The sequence below is a fragment of the Hylobates moloch genome, unplaced genomic scaffold (assembly GCF_009828535.3).
Source record: "Hylobates moloch isolate HMO894 unplaced genomic scaffold, HMol_V3 SCAFFOLD_16, whole genome shotgun sequence".
NCBI classification, from domain to species: Eukaryota; Metazoa; Chordata; class Mammalia; order Primates; family Hylobatidae; genus Hylobates; species Hylobates moloch.
In genome coordinates this window covers 45,737,123-45,759,655 of record NW_026652291.1, presented here as the reverse complement: position 1 = coordinate 45,759,655, position 22,533 = coordinate 45,737,123, and the positions used below count along the sequence as shown (strand labels likewise).

General features: G+C 42.1%; 1 protein-coding gene across 2 annotated transcripts in view; it reads right to left on the bottom strand.

Annotated features, from left to right (window-relative positions):
- RTN1 (reticulon 1) overlaps positions 1 to 22,533 on the bottom strand; it is a 276,022-nt gene that overhangs the window by 119,106 nt on the left and 134,383 nt on the right. For both annotated transcript variants that reach the window (XM_032135112.2, XM_032135113.2), the window contains exon 3: positions 10,185 to 10,934. In XM_032135112.2, coding sequence (XP_031991003.1) covers positions 10,185 to 10,934 — 750 coding nt within the window. The remainder of the gene's footprint in view (positions 1 to 10,184; positions 10,935 to 22,533) is intronic.

The window sequence follows — 22,533 nt, the reverse complement described above, 5'->3', positions numbered from 1 at the left end:
TTAGGAGATTAGATTGTCATAGGAGCGTGAACCCTATTGTGAACTGCACAAGCAAGGGATCCCACCTTCCCATGGAAAAACTGCCTTCCATGAAACTGGTCCCCGGTACCAAAAGGGTTGGGGACCACTGATACAACCTACAGGGGCAAATATATACAGCGCAAGAGACAAAACTTAATAGTTGAGATGAATGACCTTACGTCTCATCCCGGAGGCAAATCAGTTCCAATTTGACAGAGGAATAGTAAGGCTGGAATCTCAAAAGTGTCTCTTTCTCAGAGACCTTCGCCCTCAGGCTCTAGGTTTGGCTCTGAGACTTTCCTCATCAACAAGTCCCTTTATGTTTTTAGCCAGAGTAGTGGGCCCTGAGGAAAAGATGTCTCCATAAGAACTAAAATGTAAATCATAAGAGGACTTATAAATCATTCAAAGCCAAGATTTTTGGCTTTAGAACTATAGCACATCTTGGTGAAATATATAAAATCTTCTCCAAATTTCAGGATTCTGTTTTCAGAGGACTAATAAAGGGCATTAAAAATCTGGACCTTAGGCTGGGTGCAGTGGCTCACGCCTGTAATCCCAGCACTTTGGAAGGCAGAGGTGGGTGGATCACTTGAGGTCAGGAGTTCGAGACCAGCCTGGCCAAAATGGTGAAACCCCGTCTCTACTAATAATACAAAAATTAACCAAGCATGGTGGTGGGCACCTGTAATCCTAGCTACTTGGGAGGCTGAGGCAAGAGAATTGCTTGAACCTGGGTGGTGGAGGTTGCAGTGAGCCAACATCGCGCCACTGTACTCCAGCCTGGGCAACAGAGTGAGACTCCATCTCAAAAAAAAAAAAAAAGAAAAATGTGGACCTCAACAAAGAGAGGAGGAAGAAAATAAAAGGAACAAATTGACAATTAGACTATTTTACTTATATCCAAACTTTCTAGAATCATTTATTTATGATTTTCTTTATTTTCAACATTTAAAGAAAACCATGATTCTATGTAAAAAAGATTCAAGTATAAATTGGCTAAGCTAAAGAAAATAATTAATGTTTTCCAAGTGATTGGACTGAATTTCTGGCTTACAGATCATGCTAACACTTGAACTAGATGCCTATATTATATAGGATTATAAAACTATTTACATATGTATACATTTTTGATATTAAATCTTAAATCTCCAAATTCTAAAGCAACTTGCCACAGAGAACATTTAGCTTTGCTTATAAGCAGGCCAATTACCTGGAAATCAATTTAGTTGGAAAAAGACACTGGCTGAAAATGAGTAGATCTTATTTTAAATCCTGGTTCTTCTACCCATGAGAAATAGTCTAGAACAACGAACTGTACCTCAACCCTTGACTTCAATTTGAAATGAAGATGTTGACCCAAAACTCCAGTTAGTAGGAAACCACAGCTCATAAATTCTACATGGTATTATATTTTATGTTTTGGTAGAGGCCAAATGGTCTAGCCTTACAATTAATTCTGCTGAAAACTAAGTTACCCATTTGGAAATATTTTTTGGAACTCTGTCCTTGTGCTTGTTTCAAGGAAAATTCAGAGGGTAATTTAAATAATCAATCACCATAGAAATAGTACAGCAATGTGAACATTGTAAATTCATTTAAAGACATATCTTCTTACATCATAATCCAAGAAATCTCATTGTAAATTTCAAATTGTGATGGTGTGAGAAGAGGTTAAGAAGTAGAGGTTAAGAGTAAGAAGTGCTGTAATCCCAGCACTTTGGGAGGCCAAGGCAGGCGGATCATGAGGTCAGGAGATTGAGACCATCCTGGCTAACATGGTGAAACCCCATCTCTACTAAAAAAATACAAAAAAAAAAAAAAATTAGCCAGGCGTGGTGGTGGACGCCTGTAGTCCCAGCTACTCGGGAGGCTGAGGCAGGAGAATGGTGTGAACCCAGGAGGCGGAGCTTGAAGTGAGCTGAGATCGCGCCACTACACTCCAGCCTGGGCAACAGAGTGAGACTCCGTCTCAACAAACAAACAAACAAACAAAAAAAGAAGTAGAGGTTGAATATTTTCATAGCAACCACTGGATGGCAATAGACATTAACAGTGAGTGGGGATAATCAATACAAAAGCAACTTTCTGCTTTACTTGACTTTCTTTGCGTTTTCAGAAGTACAATCAAACTGAGCTCCTAGTCCATCTCCAAAACATATCTCAAATCCATCCATTCCTCTCCATCTCCAATGCTACCACCTCTCCAAGCCATTGCCATCTCATGCCTGCAAGAGCTTCCTAATTTGTCTTCCTGCTTCCATGCTTGCTTGTCCTCCTTCAACTCTTTCTCCCTACAGCAGCCAATGTGACCTCTAAAAAATGCAAAGGAGGTCACGCCACTTTCTAGTTTAAAAATCTTTCTGAGGCTTCTTAGAATGCTTAGGAAAGACCAAGCTCAGCACCATGGTGTGTGCCTGGAAGGGCACTGCCAATCTTCCACCTCCATTTCTTGCCATTCTTCCCCTTGCCTACCACATTCTAGCAACATCAACTTGTTTCCCATGTATAGAATATCCCTAGAACTTTCCTGTCTCTGGTCTTTGCATTTTCTATTGTCTGGAACTTGCATTAACCAGCTCTTGCCACAGTTGACTTCTCAGTTTCCTCCTTCTCAGAGGCCTTCGCTGACCTTCCTAAGTGCCATCCACCACCAGGTAGTCTCTTACACATCACTCTGTTGATTTTCTTCTTAATGTCTACTTCCTCTTCCACCAGAATGTAAGCCCCATGAGGGGTGGATTCAAGTCTGCTTTGGTAACCACTACATTGCTAGTGTCAGGCACATCCTATGCCATATTGGTTGAATCAAAGGAAAGATGGATGTATGAATAGGTAAGACTGGCATAACCTTGAGTGAAATTTATGTATTGTATTTTTGTATTGCAGGAGTGTTTTGTGGGGTCACAAAGATAGAATCTAGAAGTGCAGAAACTATGTCTATGAGGGTCCCACCCAGACTTTAGAGGGAAGTAGGGTTAGTATTTGAGAGTAGAGAATCTCCTTGACCTCATGTTGCCTCTGAGAATTAGAAGTATCTGAATTATGTCTTTCAAACTCCATTACTATAAGTGAGGTTGATCTATATGAGGAACAGAGGAGAAAAGAGCCTGGATAGGGAATTAGGATTGCCATTTATTAATAAATAGGATCATTATTTCTTGGAGGCATAAAAATATTTGCTGCCTGGGAGCTCTCTCTCTACAGGCAAGTTTAAGGTTGACTCGATTCCATTTTAGGAGCTGATCAATGCCCTACTGCATGCCCAAACCAAATTTACTAGGAGGGTTTATTGTGTCCCAAAGATTTGGTATTAAAAGTATTACCAAGGTACAATAACCATTTTAGATCTTTACACACATCTTGGAATTGAAGTGGCAAGAATACCTGTCCCTAGAAATGATAAGTGCTGGAGCCACCAAGATTTGCAGCAATTCTATCCAAGGCTGAGAAGGAAACCCCACCACTCAGTGAAGCCACCATTTAAAAAAAAACATAGATCAATATGCCATTGGAACAGTGCTAACTCTGTGACAGCTTCAGAAGGAAAAGCCATGAATTCAGCTGGCTGCTGGCAGCCTCATCCAGGGTTGCCTAGACCAGAAGAGCTCCTTCTATCACTGGGCAAAGTCTCATAAAAGTAGCTTAGTTGCTTTCAATAGTCTAAGGTGGGCTGGTTGCGGTGGCTCACGCCAGTAATTCCACCATTTTGGGAGGCCAAGGCAGGCAGATCACTTGAGGCCAGGAGTTCAAGACCAGCCTGGCCAACACGGCAAAACCCTGTCTCTACCAAAAAATACAAAAATTAGCCAGGCATGGTGGTGCATGCCTGTAGTCCCAACTACTCAGTAGGCTGAAGCAGGAGAATTGCTTGAATCTGGGAGTGGAGGTTTCAGTGAGCTAAGATCGCGCCACTGCACTCCAGCCTGAGTGACAGAGTGAGACCCTGTCTCAAAAAAAAAAAAAAAATAGTCTAAGTTGGAAAATCAATGTCTCCATCTAAGTATTTCCATGGCATAGCGTATACCAACTCAGGAGTCACACTTTATCCAGCAGTTACTGGTCCATCTTGTTGAAAGCTGACAAAGAACAGCAGCTTTAGTGGAGGGGCATAGAGCTCAAGTGGAATCTAACACCTGTACTGTGAAAGAAAGAGACTTTCCAAGAATCTTTATAGCCTGGTATATTAATACAGTCTCATGAAAGTGAATACATACAGGACTAGGGTATAATGACTTTTTTTTTTTTTTAGAATTATGAGAAGAAAGTAAATGGGTCACACTTATTTTGGTTCCCTCCCAAATATTTTAGGACAGAAGTAATATCTAGTATAATAATGAAAAGTAATAAAAAAATCATAAATGCTAGACAGATGAAAATCTGTTCTATTTGAGAAGACCTCCACCTGGTAGCCATCCCACAAATCACCCCTCCAAGGAAAAGACAGGTTTTTCTCTGCCACAAGGGGCTGAGCCCTCCAAGCTCAAGCTGCTGTAGCTGCTATACACAGAGGAGGCCACGGGTGAGCAGGCTGCAGAGGCCTGCCTCCCAGGGCACGGACAGGCACCTCTCTAACAGAAAGAGATAGAAACAGCTGAGTCCCCCTCAGTATCTTTAATTTAAAAGCATGATATGTCTAAGGCATGCTCACCAACATGTTTTCTTAGAAGGTCTGGGCTGCTTAGCTCATCTGTTTACAATAGAAATTCTCAAGCTTCAGCGTGATTATTAAAAGTGCAGATGTATGCCCCAGCCAATTCTCATTCTGTAGTTTTGAGGTGGGGGTAAAGTGAGAATCTGAATTCTGAACAAGCACTCCAAAAGGTTCTGAGGTACCTGGTCCCCAAGCAACACTTAAGTCCTTGCTAGCTTAAAGAAATATTTCTCAACTTGGGTCACTGGTTGTGTACTTTAGGGTTCCAAAAAGAGAATTTTTACATTTTTATATTTTTATTTTGATATTAATTTTTCAAATAGAACATTCTGGATCACTTGGGTTATAATTTTATAACCAAATACTACTGCAAGACTTCTACTGAAGTATTTACAGTCAGGTCAGCACCGAATACCTTTAACTTTGTCTCAGGCTAATGAGTCTTTACTTGGATCCAGACTTAGTTCTTTTAAATGATTTTGTTGCTCTCCAATGGATGGATGAATGAAAATTCATTTTACTCAACTCCCTGTTGGTGTTTTTTCCAACTTTTTCATTACTATGAAAAATGCTATAGGAAAGATATTCATATGTATCTTTCTAACTCTATTTACACGTGTGTATAATTTATATATTTTTGCCCACCTGCTATAGCATGTCTATGGGATAGATTCCTAATAGTATTCAAAAGGTATGAGAACTTAGAACTGTAAGAGGGTTAGAGTCCTGGAGGTTGAGTGTTCACACTCAATGACATCACTTCATCTGCTCAGGAAAGGAACAGAGGAAGGAAAAGAGCAAATTTTGACAAATTAACATGGACATACTGAATTTGGGAGGTCTATGGGATGTCCAGTACACAGCGAAGGAAATTGGCTTGGAGTTTAGAAAAGAGGATTTCTTCAAAGCAAGAGATTTGAGAAGTGTCACACATAAGGCAGTGCCTGAAAACCTGCATGGGTGACAGCAGCCTTGACAGCAAGGATATGCGGGAGGAAGAAAGACAAGGACAGAACTCAGGGACAACACAGAGGAACTGGAAGGGAGGTAGCAAAAGAGACTGGAAAAGAGGTCAGAGAGTAAGAGGAGACAGAGAAAGAGAAACATCAGTATGATAAGGGAGGAAAAAGTTCTGAGAAGGAGTGAACGATTTCCATGTGAGCTGATATTGTCCCTAATTTTATTGTTAAATGAAATAAGTTACAAAACAGTATGTCCAATATAATGTTACTTTTTCAGTGAAAAACTATATATTCCTGAACACTTAAAGAAATTCTCGAAGAACAAGAACAACAATAAAAAAACAATACCAAGGCCTGTGGTGATGTGTGAGAATTAGGGATGGGAGGGTTGAGTAGGGAACTTTAAACTTTTTTTTTTTTTTTTTGAGACAAGGTGTCTTTCTTTGTTGCACAGGCTGGAGTGCAGTGGTGTGATCAAAGCTCACTGCAGGCTGGACCTCCTGGGCTCAAGTGATCCTCCCACATCAGCCACCTGAATAGCCGGGACTACAGGCATGCACCATCACACCTAACTAATTTTTGTATTTTTTGTAGAGATGGAGTTTCATCATGTTGCCTAGTCTGGTCTTGAACTCCTGGGCTCAAGTGATTCACCTGCCTTGGCCTCCCGAGTAGCTGGGGCTACAGGTGTGGGCCACCATACCCACACTCTTTAACGTTGAATTCTGTGCCATTTTGTACAGTTTGAATTTATTGCAACAAATATACATTACTTTATTATTAACGTTTTAAGGACTGATCAGCAGTAGGATATTAGATTACCAGAGAGGACAAGAAAGATGAGATTGAAAAGAGGCCATTTGTTTGGCAAGAAGAGAGTCGAATTCAGGTAGGAACATGAAAGCATACTGCCATCGTCTAAAACCCTGCTTCCCTGGCCGAGCGCGGTGGCTCATGCCTGTAATCCCAGCACTTTGGGAGGCCGAGGAGGGCGGATCACAAGGTCAGGAGATCGACACCATCCTGGCTAACATGGTGAAACCCCATCTCTACTAAATATATATATATATATATATATATAAAATTAGCCGGGCGTGGTGGCGGGCGCCTGTAGTCCCAGCTACTCGGGAGGCTGAGGCAGTAGAATGGCATGAACCTGGGAGGCGGAGCTTCCAGTGAGCCGAGATGCACCACTGCACTCCAGCCTGGGTGACAGAGCAAGACTCCATCTCAAAACAATAAAAAAAAAAATTAATTAATTAAAAAAAACAAAACTCTGCTTCCTAAGCTTTAAAGTGTGTAAGAATCACATATGCACTTATGCACAGGGGATCTTGATTCAGTAGGTCTTGGAAGGAGCCTGAGATTCCCCATTGCTAACAACCTCCCACATAATATCAACGTGGCTGGCCCAAGCCGCACACTTTTGAGTTGCATGATAAGTAATCAGAATGCAGGAAACAAGCTCAAGGGCAAAGATACCATGATTTCCCAACAGGTGTCCCCCTGGAATATGAACCCAATGGCACACTCTAATAAAAAGTATTCTACAATCACATAGGTTTGGTAAATATCACATACCTATCCTGATTAATCACACTGGGTATTAGTGCTTTTATGACAATTTTTAAATTGGCTTTTTACTTGGACATTCCTAAAGTTACGGCTAATCTCGTAGAAAGGAAAACAGATCTACCTGCTTTAGAATCTAATGTCTATAACAGATCATCCTAGAAGGTGTAGGGGAGCAGACATACAGGGCGGCAAGAGCTCAGGGGTGTACAAGGAGGAAAACTGAAGCATGAAGAAAGAACTGCGTTTTATCTCCAGTGCAATAACTGCAGAGGTCTCTGAAAGGTGAGAAACCTCCAAAAGTAGGCCTTGTTAGAGCACGTGCACCAGTTACCCTGGTGCTCCTCCATGGTACATGCAATGATGCCATCAAATATCTGTCAAACCTTATCCTAAATATTATTCTAAATATTTCTAGGCTCTTCTGAAATTCTGTCCAGCATCAGCAAGATAGCTCATCCCCTGGATACTTGTGAATGCATAAACTTAAATACGTGCATACTGCCAGAAGCTTCAGTGGACAAGAGCAGGAAACCACAGAAGCTGGCCTGACCTCACTGCTGCCGGGAGTCAAGCTTGGCATGAGCACAAACCTGCTGTCTACCAATAGTGATCAAGAACCTGGGGCTGGGCGCGGTGGCTCACACCTGTAATCCCAGCACTTTGGGAGGCCAAGGTGGGCGGATTGCCTAAGGTCAGGTTCAGTGAGCCAAGATTATGCCATTGCATTCCAGCCTGGGCAACAAAAGCGAAACTGTCTCAAATTTAAAAAAACAAACAAACAAACAAACAAACAAAAAAACAGCCTGGGGGAGGCTGGGCAGCACTGATCCTTTCTCACCTGCTGAGACAGAGCAAGTGAGACCAAAAAGAACCTCAGAGCTCAAATTGCCTGCTGGCATTGCTGAATCACCTGCCCAGGACCTCCAGTTCTTGGCTGCCTCAGAATGGCCTTTTAGACTCTTCATAGATAGTGTGGTGGAGCAGTGAGTTTCAGTGGGAGACTAGATTTCAAAGGACTCCTCAGTGCAGAAGAGAGTGGAGATTATTCACCTTGGCACGCCTTCATCTTTTGAAAAGACTGCCACTCCCTCCTCTCTACCTTCTAAACTTGGCAGCACAGGGTCCAAGCCATATGGGGCAACTTGTACAGAGATTCAAATGACACCAAATTGGCCATAAAAGATACTCTGAAGCCTTTGCATTCACAGCTGCAGTTTTCCATCTCCTCAGCTCTTCATCAGGTGTCTGGTCAGTCAGTCCCAGCTATTGTCCTTGTCTCTCAATAGGCCTGCAAAGTTCCTTTTTCTCTTTAGCCCTCAGATTTATTTACTTTTGAGAATAAACATATTTGAACAGCACTGTGCACATGGTGACTATCTCAGGAACATTAGTTAGGGTATAAAATGGAGACACATGCCTGTTACAGTACAGTGACATGAACACATGCTCAGCATGACTCAAGCTTAACTGTTTGGGGGCCTCAAGGGACTGAAGGTTGTTCATGTTAATACTTTTTCCTGTGGTTCCCTGCAAGCTGCAGGATCTTTTCCTACTATGTCAGGATAGTAGCAAAAAAACCCAAAATGGTTTTAAGATTGACCCAGCAAACACATTCCCACCGTTAAATTTGTCTTCAAATATCCTCCCTATCACACACACTAAATATGCTTTCAGCTCTTTAAGAAGAAATCAAGAGTCAATTATATCAGCCCCTACACCATGCCACATGTTTGAGCCACAGCAACTATGTATCTTTTTATTTCAGTCCTCTAGGTTCCTCCATTCTATTCCAATGTGTTAATTTTAAAGAATTTAGCAGCTAGCTTCCAATTTAAAATAACGAGAAAGACTTTGTCCTCTATTTTTATATGAAGCACTTTAACTGCCGCTAACATCACTGAAGTTAGCATAGACACAGGAAAGAGGGTGTACCCTTGAAATCACTTATCTCCAAAAGGAAAAGACAAAGAAAGCACTTCTAAAGGAATGAAAACTAGAAGAGATGGGTGGGAGGGGACTTTGAATACAGTTGTTAGGGTTTGTTTTAAAGTCCTACCTGAGTGTTCTCTCCCCAGGAATGGGTGAAGTTAGAGAACTTCACCCATTAACAAAAATAGAATGAGCAGGACCTTACTTAGTTATGTGACTCTAATTCCTTTCTTGAATTCCATAAGACAACTGCAATCAGGTGTGGTGAACGATTTTTGGGGAAGAATCTCTTGTACACGTATGATGTCTGCAAAACAAATAATGACTTCCATTTTTCTTGCATTTGAAGACTGACCTCAAAATTTTTCATAGGGATAACATAATGACCACAATTAAATTCATTCTAAGTAATAAGAGACTTTAAAAATGAATGAATCACCTTCGGTCTTGCTTAGGGACAAGAGAAAACTCTGGACCCAACTGTGGTCTCTGTCTTGCCTGACTCACTGGGACACAAAAACCTTATCAAGGCCCAAATCCCTTGCCCTTGGGTAAGAGAAAGGATGGAGCTGAGCTCCATTTTGCATACTTAAGAAAAAGGCCTGGCTGGCAAAATAGAACATGCTAGCGGTGGGTTCCAGCACCTACAGAGACTGAGCAGGGGGACTGGACCAGAGCCTGGACAATAACAAGAAAAGCATCGCTTTTCTGGGGGAGGAAACCCAGCCCTGGAATGGAAAGACAGGCGGATGCACTCCCTTCAAGAGATCCTGGAGTGAACACAAAACCGCTCATTATTAGGGAGGCTGGGTTCAGCCAGTCCTGAGTCGCCCTGAGCACGTGGTTCTGCCACCGACTTCTGTCCCAGCTGCAGATCTGAATTCTCTCATCTCCTCCCATCCCCTTGGAACTGTTATCTGGTCAATTGTTTGATCAGCACGGGGATGACTCCAGGGCTGAGCCAGAACCGCCCCTGCTGAATGCTCAGAGCACCCAGAGGGAGGACATTAACCAAGCATCCCTGCTGCAGTGGGATCCTTTACCTTTTTGCTTATTGAGAAACAGCAGTGGGGGCGGGGCGCCAGGACCTAGAGGTCCAGGGCCCTTTGTGGCCGCAGGACTTTGGTTGGAACTCGAGTCTTCCTCAGGCTTCCGTGGCAACGTGGGCGTCTCAGGCTCCAGGGCTCCGTCTCCAGGGGGCAGCTCGGGGCCAGGCTGGGGCTCAGCTGTGGGGTAGTCGAGGAAGGAATCCGGCTCGGCCAGGCCCTGCCGGCTTGGCGCCCGCTCCTCGGCCCGGACGCCCGTCTCCTCCCGGATGGCGTCCAGGGCGCCGGGCTTCATCGGGGGTGAGTCCTGCTCCCGCTTGGGGCTCTCCTCTGAGGCCGAGGAGGCGTCGCACGACTCGATGATGAGCTCGCTGTCCAGCTCGGCCTCACGCTCCTCCCTCAGGATGCTGTACTGGATAGATGGCGAGGCGGGCGACGGCGGCGGGCCGCCCACGTGGCCAAAGCTCACATAGCCCGAGGGCAGCGCGTCCTCCGCGGCCATGGGGTCCTCGGACACCAGCTCGATCTCTGAGTCCCCCGACTCCGCACTGCTGGCCTCGTGGTCCAGGGGGCTGGGGATGGTTGGTGGTCCGGACCTGGCCTTGACCTCAGGCCTGTCGGCCAGCTGGCCCACCGGCCGTGGGCTCTCGGCGGTTTCATACGATAATCCCTTTGCTTCTTTGATGGCGGTGATCAGCTCATCCTCGGAGATGCTGCCTTTCCCCTGGGATTCTGCAGCAGATGGTTCTGTCGTCCCACAGAGCGAAGGAGAGCCAGGGAGGCACACACACGGACAGACAGATGGACAGAGAGAGGAGGGATAAAACAAAATTCCATTAGGGGAGATGTTTTGTTGTTGCTTGAGAAACACGTATCTCATTAGCACAAAAATAATCTGTTTCCAGGGCTATGCTGGAAAGACAGGCCACCTGAACTAAAAGGCGAATTACTGTTATGGCCCAATTAATCAGTGTTTTACAGACCTCTCTATCTTCAGCTAGCTATTTTAAAAAATGACCCAGCAATATCTTAGCAACAGAATCTCAGTTGGTGCTCCTGTTTCAATGCAGAGAAGATTCTACAAGTCGTCGTTTTAATTTCTGATTCATTCCCTCAGGGAACTTTTTGAATTTCACAGATTTTATCAGATAATTTCATGTATACAGCACTCTAATTGGGCCCACCAATATCAACAAATCTGAAAATTACCCATTATTCCTTGTCCATTGCTGTTTATATCCTCTCCTTTAGCAAGACAAAGGCAGGTAGTTTTGAGCCTTGGATACAACTTGACTTCTGAGCTTTATATTTCCAATAAGAATCAGTATCTGGTTTTTTTTTGTTGTTTTTTTTTTTTTTTTTTTTGCAACTAAGTGGAGCAATGTAAGAGATCACTTCTGCCAATTCCACCAAGCAGGCTGTGCAGATTACCATAATGGACTATCCTGCAAGGCTTTCCATAGTGGCAGCCCACTGTATTCTTTCCCTTTCTTCTCTTCACCTCCTCTCGAGAACAAAACCTGAGAGTCACTCCTGGTCCCTGGATGAATGCCTGCCTTCTGCCTGATGTTTATCCAGATGGCCTAAAGGCTACACTGGCAGTCTTGCTGAGCTTTCCCTCCCATAGATGAGATGACCTGTGATCACCATGACAACAGTGTTCAAGAGTTTCATCTTCCCTTGCCATACAGAAGGGCTTTATTTCAGAATATCTTAGTGGGATCTGGTCCTTTTGTTAGCAATAACTAGTTCCATTTATCCAAAGCTTTGAGGGATCTGTGGCTTTAGGACTGTGGGAGAACCCCAAATGGATAAAACATTTTAGATTTTCCTAATTCTTTATCAATCAGAATTGATTTTATTCTTTATCCATATTCATTCATCTGTTATTTATTGAGAACCTAATATGTGTTAGGCCCTTTTCTACACACTTGGGATATATTAGTGAATGAAACAGATAACAAAGTCTCTGCTTATGCTCTAGTGGAGGGAACACAATATACAAACAATATATATAGTAAATAAGTAAAGTATACAGTATGTTAGAAGATGTTAAGTGTTATGGAAAAAAGTAGAGTAGGGTAAGGAAACACAAGTTCTGGGTCAGGGTGGAGATGAGTTTGCAATTTTAAATAGGGGAGTCCGTGTAGGCCTCATTGAGAAAGTAACCTATATTTAACACAAGAAGAAGGGACAGAGTGACTCATGAAGATAACCAGATAAAAAGCATGCCACACAGAGGAAACAGATAGTGCAAAGGCCCAGAGGTGGGAGCTGCACTGATTCCCGGGTATCATAAGCAGGCCATTATGTCTGGACAAAGTGAATAAGTGGGAAATAAGAGATCAGTGACACAGGGAGTGGGGGCAGATCATGTAGGATCTCATGGGGCTTTTATTCTGAGTGATATTAGAAGATATTGGAGGGCTTTAAGCAGAGGAAGGATATGATCTATGGGTTTCCCCCCCTTTTTTAGTAACTTAAAACAACAACTACTTCATTATCTCTCATATGATTCATGTTTTTAAAAATTTATTTTATATCCCCAACTCTATTTTTACAGGAGTTAGTTCCTTAATAAGTTGTACACATAGTTGTTTGATATGACTTCAGACAGCAGAAAAGTGTGCAATTTTCACCAGCTTACTTCTGAGTGGTTGACTAGAGCACGGAGAAAGAAGATAAGGAGTGGTGTAAATTAAGAAATGTTCTGTACCTCCAGAGCACTGCTAGTAGTAGCAGCATCCTCTGCTGGGTGCCAGGCACTTTACATATGGAACTTAGGGCCTAGGGACAATAGATTAAGCTACTTGTCCAAAGTCACTGTAGTGGTTTTCTCTCTGCCCACTTGGATCCATTCCTTTCTTTCTCTGCCCTCTCCTGTGCTCTGAGAGGCTGACCTACATAGAAGACATACCCAGGATTCCTTTTCCTTTGGTTTCTGGTTGTTTTTAGCCAATAGGAAGCCGAAGGGCTGGGATGAAGGAGATGTTGAGATATTTATACCCCCTGCTGCTTCTGAAGTTCCATCTCTTAGCAGGCTTCAAGAACGCTGTTCCTTCCTCTTGGTCTTTAGGTCTAGGGGTAGTAACAGCTCCCTAATGTTAAGGCTTTGGCATCATTTGTTGGTTTTCTTGGCCATCTTTACACTTCTATAAATAGACCCTTCTTTAAACTCTCTTCAGTCACAACCTTTGAGTGTGTCACTTTTTTCCTGCTAGGACCCTAGATGATATAACTACATGGTTAGAAATTATTTGACCTGAATTTGAATGCATGTCTATTTCATGTGTTTTACACTATATCATGCTACATCTTTTTAAAAGGGGGATGCAGTCTGAGATGTGGCAAGTTATATTTTGGAGCATGAGAAGGAGAGGAAAAGTGAACTGGATAACCACAAGCAAAAGAACGAAATTAAACCCCTACCTCATGTCGTATTTTAAAATTTCCTTCAAATGGGTCAATAGCCTAAATATAAGAGCTAAAATCATAAAACTCTAGAAGAAAACATAGAAGTAAATCTTCATGGCCTTGGATTAGAAATCTTTTCACAGATATGACACCAAAAACAGAAGCAACAAAAGAAAAATTAATAAACTGGGCTTTTGTCCTTCAGAGAATACCATCAAGAAAGTGAAAGCACACTCAACAGAACAGGAGAAAACATTTGCAAATCATATATCTGATAAGGGACTCATATCTAGAATATATGACAAATTATTATGACTCAATAATAAAAGGCAAGACAATTAAAAATGGGCAAAGAACTTCAATAGACAGTTCTCCAAAGGCAATTTACAAATGGCCAAAATGCACATGAAAATACGCCTAACGTCATTATTCGCCAGAGAAGTGCAAATCAAAACTACTGTGAGATACTACTTTGTACCCACTAGGATGGTTACAATCAAAAAGTCAGATAAAAACAAGTTCTGGCAAAGATTTAGAGAAATTGGAACCTTTACACACTGCTGGTGGGAATGAAAAATGTTGTAACTGCTTTGGACAAAAGTCTGGCAGCTCCTTAAACATTTAAACATAGAGTTATCATATGATCCAGTAATTCCACTCCTAGATATCTACCCAAGAGAAATAAAAGTATATGTCCACACAAAAAACTTATACATGAATGTTCATAACAGCATTATTCATAATAGCCAGAAAAGGTAGAAACAATCTAATATCCATCAACTGATAAATAGATAAATAAAAATGTGATATATCTATACAATGGAATATTATTTAGACATAAAAAGGAGTGAAGTACGATATGTGTTACAACATGGCTAAATATTAAAAACAGTGAAATAAGTCAGTCACAAAGGACCAATATTATGTGATTCCATTCATATGAAATGTCCAGAATAAGTAAATTTATAGAGAAAGAAAGTAGATTAGTAGTTATGGGGAGTGGGGAGATTTGGAGGGTGAGAAAAGGGGGTGCAAGGTTTCTTTTTGGTGTAATAAGATGCTCTAAAATCTATTGCAGTGATGGATCACAACTCTGTGAATATACTAAAAACCATGGAAATGTACACTTTAAATGAATTGTATAGTATATGGATTATATCTCAATAAAGCTGTTTAAAAAAAACAGAAGGAAGCTTGGCCTTGAATCTAAACTTGGGCTGTATTAAAAGTGAAAAGTAATGCTTTTATTATGTTAAGCCACCAAGATTTTGGGATTTATCTGAATTCTAGTGAATACATCATTTCACTCTGGATTGTACCCTTACTGCTTGCCTCAGTTCACTGGCAACTTCCCAATCGCTTTTGAGTTCTCATCTTATTTGTCTTCAACAGTATTTGACACACTGTCCACACCTCCTTTGGTGTCTGCAACTCTACTTTCTTCAGATTTTCCTCCTAGCTCTCCTGATCTCATCTCTTCCCAGATATGAAATGTTGGCCTCCCCCAGAGTTCTTCCCTAGGCTCTCTTCTTACTCCACTCCATCTCAAGGTGATTTTACCCATTTCCACCATCACTAGGTCCCAATTACCATTACTGTGCTTATGACTCACAGTATTCCCTGCCTCTCCTAGAGAATAAAAAGAAAACAAAACAGAATGGGCTAGGCGCAATTGTGTTCTACAATGTTCTAGAGGAACTTAGAGGAGGTCATTGAGGAAGGTGCACTTGAATTGATCTTGGAACACAAATAGAACCTTGAAAGGCAGGCATTGTCCAAGAGTGAACTCCAAAAGCAAAGATATGGAGGTGAAAAAGGAAGGGGTCTGCTCAAAGAAGGACAAAGTCAAATGTTTAACTGGAGTATTATTGGGAATGATGCAGGGTTGATGTAACTGAAAATGGAAGCAGGCCCCTGGTCATGGAAGGCCCTGAAAACTAGTTTAAAAGTCAATCCTGAAGAAATAGGTATATGGAGGGGCCAAGATGGCCGAATAGAATCAGCTGCGGTCCCTGGCACTGATGGAGAGGAACGAAAGGGGCAAATGAATACAGTACCTTCAATTAAAATATCCAGGTTCTCCCACTGGGATTGATTGGGGAAACAACACATGGAGAATAAAGAAAAGCAGGGCGGGGTGACAGTCCATCCGGGAGTGACACAAAGCCAAGGGAACCCCCCTGCCTCCCAGCCAAGGGAAGCAGTGAGTGACTGTGTGATCCTGGAAAACCATGCTTCTTCCATGGATCTTTGCAACTCTCGGATCAGGAGATCCCCTCATGAGGGCCACCAGGGCCTTGGATCTGACACACAGAGCTATGTGGAGTCTTGGCAGAGTAGCTGCTCAGGCATGCACAGAGACCCAGAAGCTTTATATACTCCAGCCCCAGGACCCCCCAACAAATGCGCCTGCAACTTAGGCAAGGTGGGAGGTCTGCACATACCCCTAGGAAAAGGGCAGAATCCAGGGAGCTGAGCAGTGTCATTTTGTGGGCCCCACTTCTATGGCACCTCACAAGATAAAGTCCACTGGCTTGGAATTCCAGCCAGCCACCAGCAACAGGGTAGAACCTGCCTGAGACTGGATTGGAGCCCCAGTGGGAGTGGGGGTCACCATCTCTGCTGTTTGGTCAACTCAGCCACTCCAGCCTGCGGGCTTTGGAGAGTCCAAATGGTCCAGTGAAGGAAGGGTCCCCCCAGTAGCACAACACAGGGACTTTGCCAAATTGTGGTCAGACTGCTTTCTTTCCTTCTTTCCTTTTCCTTCCTTCCTTCCTTCCTTCCTTCCTTCCTTCCTTCCTTCCTCCCTTCCTTCCCTCCCTCCTTCCTTCCTTCCACAGAGTCTCACTCTGCCACCCAGGCTGGAGTGTAGTGGTGCGATCCCTGCTCACTGTAACCTCCACCTCCTGGGTTCAAGCAATTCTCCTGCTTCAGACTCCAGAGTAGCTGGGATTACAGGTGTGCCCTACCACGCCTGGCTAATTTTTGTATTTTTAGTACAGACAGGGTTTCACCATGTTGGCCATGCTGGTCTTGGAAGTCCTGACCTCAAGTGATCCACCCACTTTGGCCTCCCAAATGCTGGGATTACAGGCATGAGCCACTGTGCCTGGCCAGACTGCTTCTTTAAGCAGGGCTCCCATCCATTCCTCCGAACTAGGCGAGACCTCCCAGCTGGCCCCTCCAGCCACATCTGCCAGCACATATTAGGGACAGAGCTCTGATCTCTCCCTGGAATGGAGTGCTCAGAGGAGGGGAGGGCTCCCACCTGGGCTGGCATTCTAGCCTGTGGACTTTGGAGACTCCAAGCTGACAGGAGCAGAGGCGGTTCCTCACCACGACACAGCTATTTTGTTGAGGCATGGCCAGACTGCTTCTTTAAGGGGGACCCCAATCCACTCCTCCTTGCAGGGTGGGTCCTCCCAGCTGGGGCCTCTGGCTACCCCTGCTCATGTTCTTCCTGGGTGAAATGCCTGAGGGACAGGACAGGCTGCCACTTTGTCCATTCAGGCTTCTCAGCTGGTCTAGCCTGTGGGGCTTGGAAAGCCCAAACCAACTGGGGGCTGAAAGGATCTCCAACACAGCACAGCTGCCCTACCAAAAAGCAGCCAGACTGCTTCTTTAAGTGTGTCCTTGATCCCCTTCCTCCTGACTGGGTGAGACCTCCCAACCAGGGTCTCCAGCCACCACCTACAGGCACATTCGGGCTGGCAACAGGTCAGCACTCCCCTGGGATGGAGCTTCCAGAGGAAGAGGCAGGCTGCCATCTTTGCTGTTTCCCAACTTTCACTGCTGATGCCTCCAGGTATGGAAAAAACCAAGGCAACTAGGGTCTGGAGTGGACCCCCAAAAAACTGTAGCAGCCCTATAGCGGAGTGGACAAATTGTTAAAAGAAGAACAAACAAAAAACAACAACAAAAACAATAACAGACCCATAAAAACCACATCCAAAAGTCAGCAACCTCAAAGATGGAAGGTAGATAAGCTCACAAAAATGAGAAAGAATCAATGCAAAAACCCTGAACACTCAAAAAGCTAGAGTGCCCCTTTTCCTTCAAATGACTTCAAACCTTCCCAGCAAGGGCTCAGAACTGGGCTGAGGCTGGGATAGCTGAAATGACAGAAGTAGGCTTCAGAAGGTGGGTAATAAAACTTTACTGAACTAAAGGAGCATATGGTAACCATTGACAAAGAAGCAAATAATCATGATAAAACAATACAGGAGCTGACAGCCAAAATAGCCAGTTTAGACAGGAACATAACCAACCAGCTAGAGCTGAAAAACACACTACAAGAACTTCACAATGTAATCATGAGTATTAATAGCAAAACATACCAAGCAGAGAAAAGAATCTCAGACCTTGAAGAGCATCTTTCTGAAATAAGACAGGCAGACAAGAATAGAGACAAAAGAATGAAAAGGAATGAACAAAACCTCTAAGAAATATATAATTATGTAAAGAGACTGAATCTACAGCTAATTGGGGTACCTGAAAGAGATGGGGAGAATGGAACCAAGTTGGAAAACATACTTCAGAATATTATCCAGGAGAATTTCCCCAACCTAGTAAGAGAGGCCAATACTCAAATTCAAGAAATGCAGAGAACCCCAGCAAGATAATCAATGAAAAGATCATCCCCAGGACACATAATCTTCAAATTCTCCAGGGTCAAAATGAAAGAAAAATTGTTAAGGGCCACCACAGAGAAAGGCCAGGACACCTATAAAGGGAAGCCCATCAGAATAACAGTGGACCTCTCAGCAGAAACCCTGTAAGCTAGAAGAGATTGGGGGCCAATATTCAACACTTCTAAAGAAAAGAATTTCCAACCCAGAATTTCATATCTGGACAAACTAAGCTTCATAAGTGAAGAAGAAATAAGATCCATTTCATACAAGTGAAGGCTGAGGGAATTGGTTATCACCAGGCCTGTCTTGCCAGAGTTCCTGAAGGAAACACTGAATATGGAAAGGAAAAACCATTACCAGCCACTACAAAAACACACTGAAGTATATGGACCAGCGACACTATGAAGCAACCACATAAACAAGTCAGAAAAATGACCAGCTAGTGTCGTGATGACAGAATCAAACCCACACATCACAATACTAACCTTAAATGTAAATGGGCTAAATGCCCCAATTAAAAGACACAAAGTGGCAAGCTGAATAAAGAACCAAGACCCATTGGTATGCTGTCTTCAAGAGACCCATCTCACATGCAAAGACACATATAGGCTCAAAATAAAGGGATGCAGGAAAATTTACCAAGCAAATGGAAAACAGAATAAAGCAGGGGTTGCACTCCTAGTTTCTGACAAAACAGATTTTAAACCAACAAATATCAAAAAAGTTAAAGAAGGACATTACATAATGTTAAAGGATTCAATTCAACAAGAAGAGCTAACTATCCTAAATACATATGCACACAACACGTGGGCACCCAGATTCATAAAGCAAGTTCTTAGAGACCTTCAAAGAGATTTAGACTCCCACACAATAACAGTGGGAGACTTTAACACTCCACTGACAATGTTAGACATGAAATAATAACAGTCTCTCAGACCACAGCACAATCAAATTAGAACTGAATATTAAGAAATTCACTCAAAACCACACAACTACATGGAAACTAAACAGCATGCTCCTGAATCTCTTGGGTAAATAATAAAATTAAGGCAGAAATCAAGCAGCTCTTTGAAACTAATGAGAGCAAAGAGACAACATACCAAAATCTCTAGGATGTAGCTAAAGCAGTGTTAAGAGGGAAATTTATAGCATTAAATGCCCACATTAAAAAGCTAGAAAGATCTTAAGTTAACAACCTAACATCACAACTAAAAGAGCTAGAGAACCAAGAGCAAACAAACCCCAAAGCTAGCAGAAGACAAGAAAAAAGATGAACTGAAGGAGACAGAGACATGAAAAACCCTTTAAAAATAAACAAATCAAGGAGCTGTTTTTTAAAAACAATTTTTTTTAAATCAACGATTAGCTAGGCTAACACAGAAGAAAAGAGAAGAATCAAATAAACACAATCAGAAATGATAAGGGAGATATCACCACTGACCCCACAGAAATACAAACAGTGATCAGAGAATACTATAAACACCTCTATGCACACAAGCTAGAAAATCTAGAAGAAATGGATAAATTCCTGGAGACATACACCCTGCAAAGACTGAACCAGGAAGAAACTGAATCCCTAAATAGACCAATAACAAGTTCTGAAATTGGGACAACAATAAATAGCCTACCAACCAAACAAAAGCCCAGCTGAATTCTACCAGAGGCATAAAGAAGAGCTGGTACCATTTTGAAAAGAAGGGACTCCTCCCTAACTCATTCTATGAGGCCAGCATCATCCTCATACCAAAACCTGGAAAAGATACAACAAGAAAATAAAACTTCAGGCCAATATTGTTGATGAACACTGATGCAATAATCCTCAATAAAATACTGGCAAACTGAATCCAGCAGCACATCAAAAAGCTTATCCACCACAATCAAGTAGGTTTGCAACTTTGGTTCAACATATGCAAATCAAAACATGTGATTAATCACATAAGCAGATCTAAAGACAAAACCACATGATTATCTCAATAGATGCAGAAAAGGTCTTCAACAAAATTCAACATTCCTTCATATTAAAAACTGTCAATAAACTGGGTTTTGAAGGAACATACCTCAAAATAATAAGAGCCATATATGACAAACCCACTGCCAATATCACACTAAATAGGCAAAAGCTAGAAGCATTCCTATTAAAAAGCAGCACAAGACAAGGATGCCCTCTCTCACCACTCCTATTCAACACAGTATTGGAAGTTCTGGCCAGGGCAATCAGGCAAGAGAAATAAATAAATTGTTTTCAAATAGGAAGTGAGGAAATCCAACTATCTTTGTTTGCAGATGACATGATCCTATATCTAGAAAATCCCATTTTCTAAGTCCAATAGCTTCTTAAGCTGATAAGCAACTTCAGCAAAGTCTCAGGATATAAAATCAATGTGCGAAAATTGCTAGCATTCCTATAAAGCAACAACAGGCAAGCAGAGAGCCAAATCATGAATGAATTCCCACTTGCAGTTGCCACAAAAAGAATAAAATACCTAGGAATACAGCTAACAAGGGATGTGAGGGACCTCTTCAAGGGGAACTACAAATAACTGCCCAAAGAAATCAGAGATGACACAAAGAAATGGAAAAACATTCCATGCTCATGGATACGAAGAATCAATATAATGAAAATGGCCATACTCCCCAAAACGACTTATAGATTCAACATTATTCCCATTAAACTACCATTGACATTCCTCACAGAATTAGAAAAAACTATTTTAAAATTCATTTGGAACCAAAAGAGAGCCAGAATAGCCAAGGCAATCCTAAGACAAAGAACAAAGCTGGAGGCATTATGCTACTTGACTTCAAACTATACTACAAGGCTACAGTAACCAAAACAGCATGGTACTGGTACAAGAACAGACACATAGACCAATGGACCAGCACAGAGAACCCAGTAATAAGACCACATACCTACAACCATCTGATCTTTGACTAACCTTACAAAAACAAACAATGGGGAAAGAATTCCCTATGTAATAAATGGTGCTGAGATAACTGGCTAGCAATATACAGAAAATTGAAACTGGACCCCTTCCTTACACATGTACAAAAATCAACCAAGATGGATTAAAGACTTAAATGAAAAACCCCAAACTATAAAAACCCTAGAAGAAAATCTAGGCAATACCATTCAGGACATAGGCATGGGCAAAGATTTCATTACAAAGACACCAACAGCAATTGCAACAAAAGCTCAAACTGACAAATGAGATCTAATTAACTAAAAGCTTCTGCACAGCAAAAGAAACTATCATCAGAGTGAACAGAACAGAATGGGAGAAAATATTTGCAATCTATGCATCTGACAAAGGTCTAACATCCAGCATCTACAAAGAACTTAAACATTGTAGATTCTGGATATTAGCCCTTTGTCAGATGAGTAGGTTGCAAGAATTTTCTCCCATTCTGTAGGTTGCCTGTTCACTCTGATGGTAGTTTCTTTTGCTGTGCAGAAGCTCTTTAGTTTAATGAGATCCCATTTGTCAATTTTGGCTTTTGTTGCCATTGCTTTTGGTGTTTTAGACATGAAGTCCTTGCCCACGCCTATGGCCTGAATGGTATTGCCTAGGTTTTCTTGTAGGATTTTAATGGTTTTAGGTCTAACATTTAAGTCTTTAATCCATCTTGAATTAATTTTTGTATAAGGTGTAAGGAAGGGATCCAGTTTCAGCTTTCTACATATGGCTAGCCAGTTTTCCCAGCACCATTTATTAAATAGGGAATCCTTTCCCCATTTCTTGTTTTTGTCAGGTTTGTCAAAGATCAGATGGTTGTAGAAGTGTGGTATTATTTCTGAGGGCTCTGTTCTGTTGCATTGGTCTATATATCTGTTTTGGTACCGGTATGATGCTGTTTTGGTTACTATAGCCTTGTAGTATAGTTTGAAGTCAGGTAGCATGATGCCTCCAGCTTTGTTCTTTTGGCTTAGGATTGTCTTGGCAATGCGGGCTCTTTTTTAGTTCCATATGAACTTTAAAGTAGTTTTTTCCAATTCTGTGAAGAAAGTCATTGGTAGCTTGATGGGGATGGCATTGAATCTATAAATTACTTTGGGCAGTATGGCCATTTTCACGATATTGATTCTTCCAACCCATGAGCATGGAATGTTCTTCCATTTGTTTGTATCCTCTTTTATTTCATTGAGCAGTGGTTTGTAGTTCTCCTTGAAGAGGTCCTTCACATCCCTTGTAAGTTGGATTCCTAGGTATTTTATTCTCTTTGAAGCAATTGTGAATGGGAGTTCACTCATGATTTGGCTCTCTGTTTGTCTGTGATTGGTGTACAAGAATGCTTGTGATTTT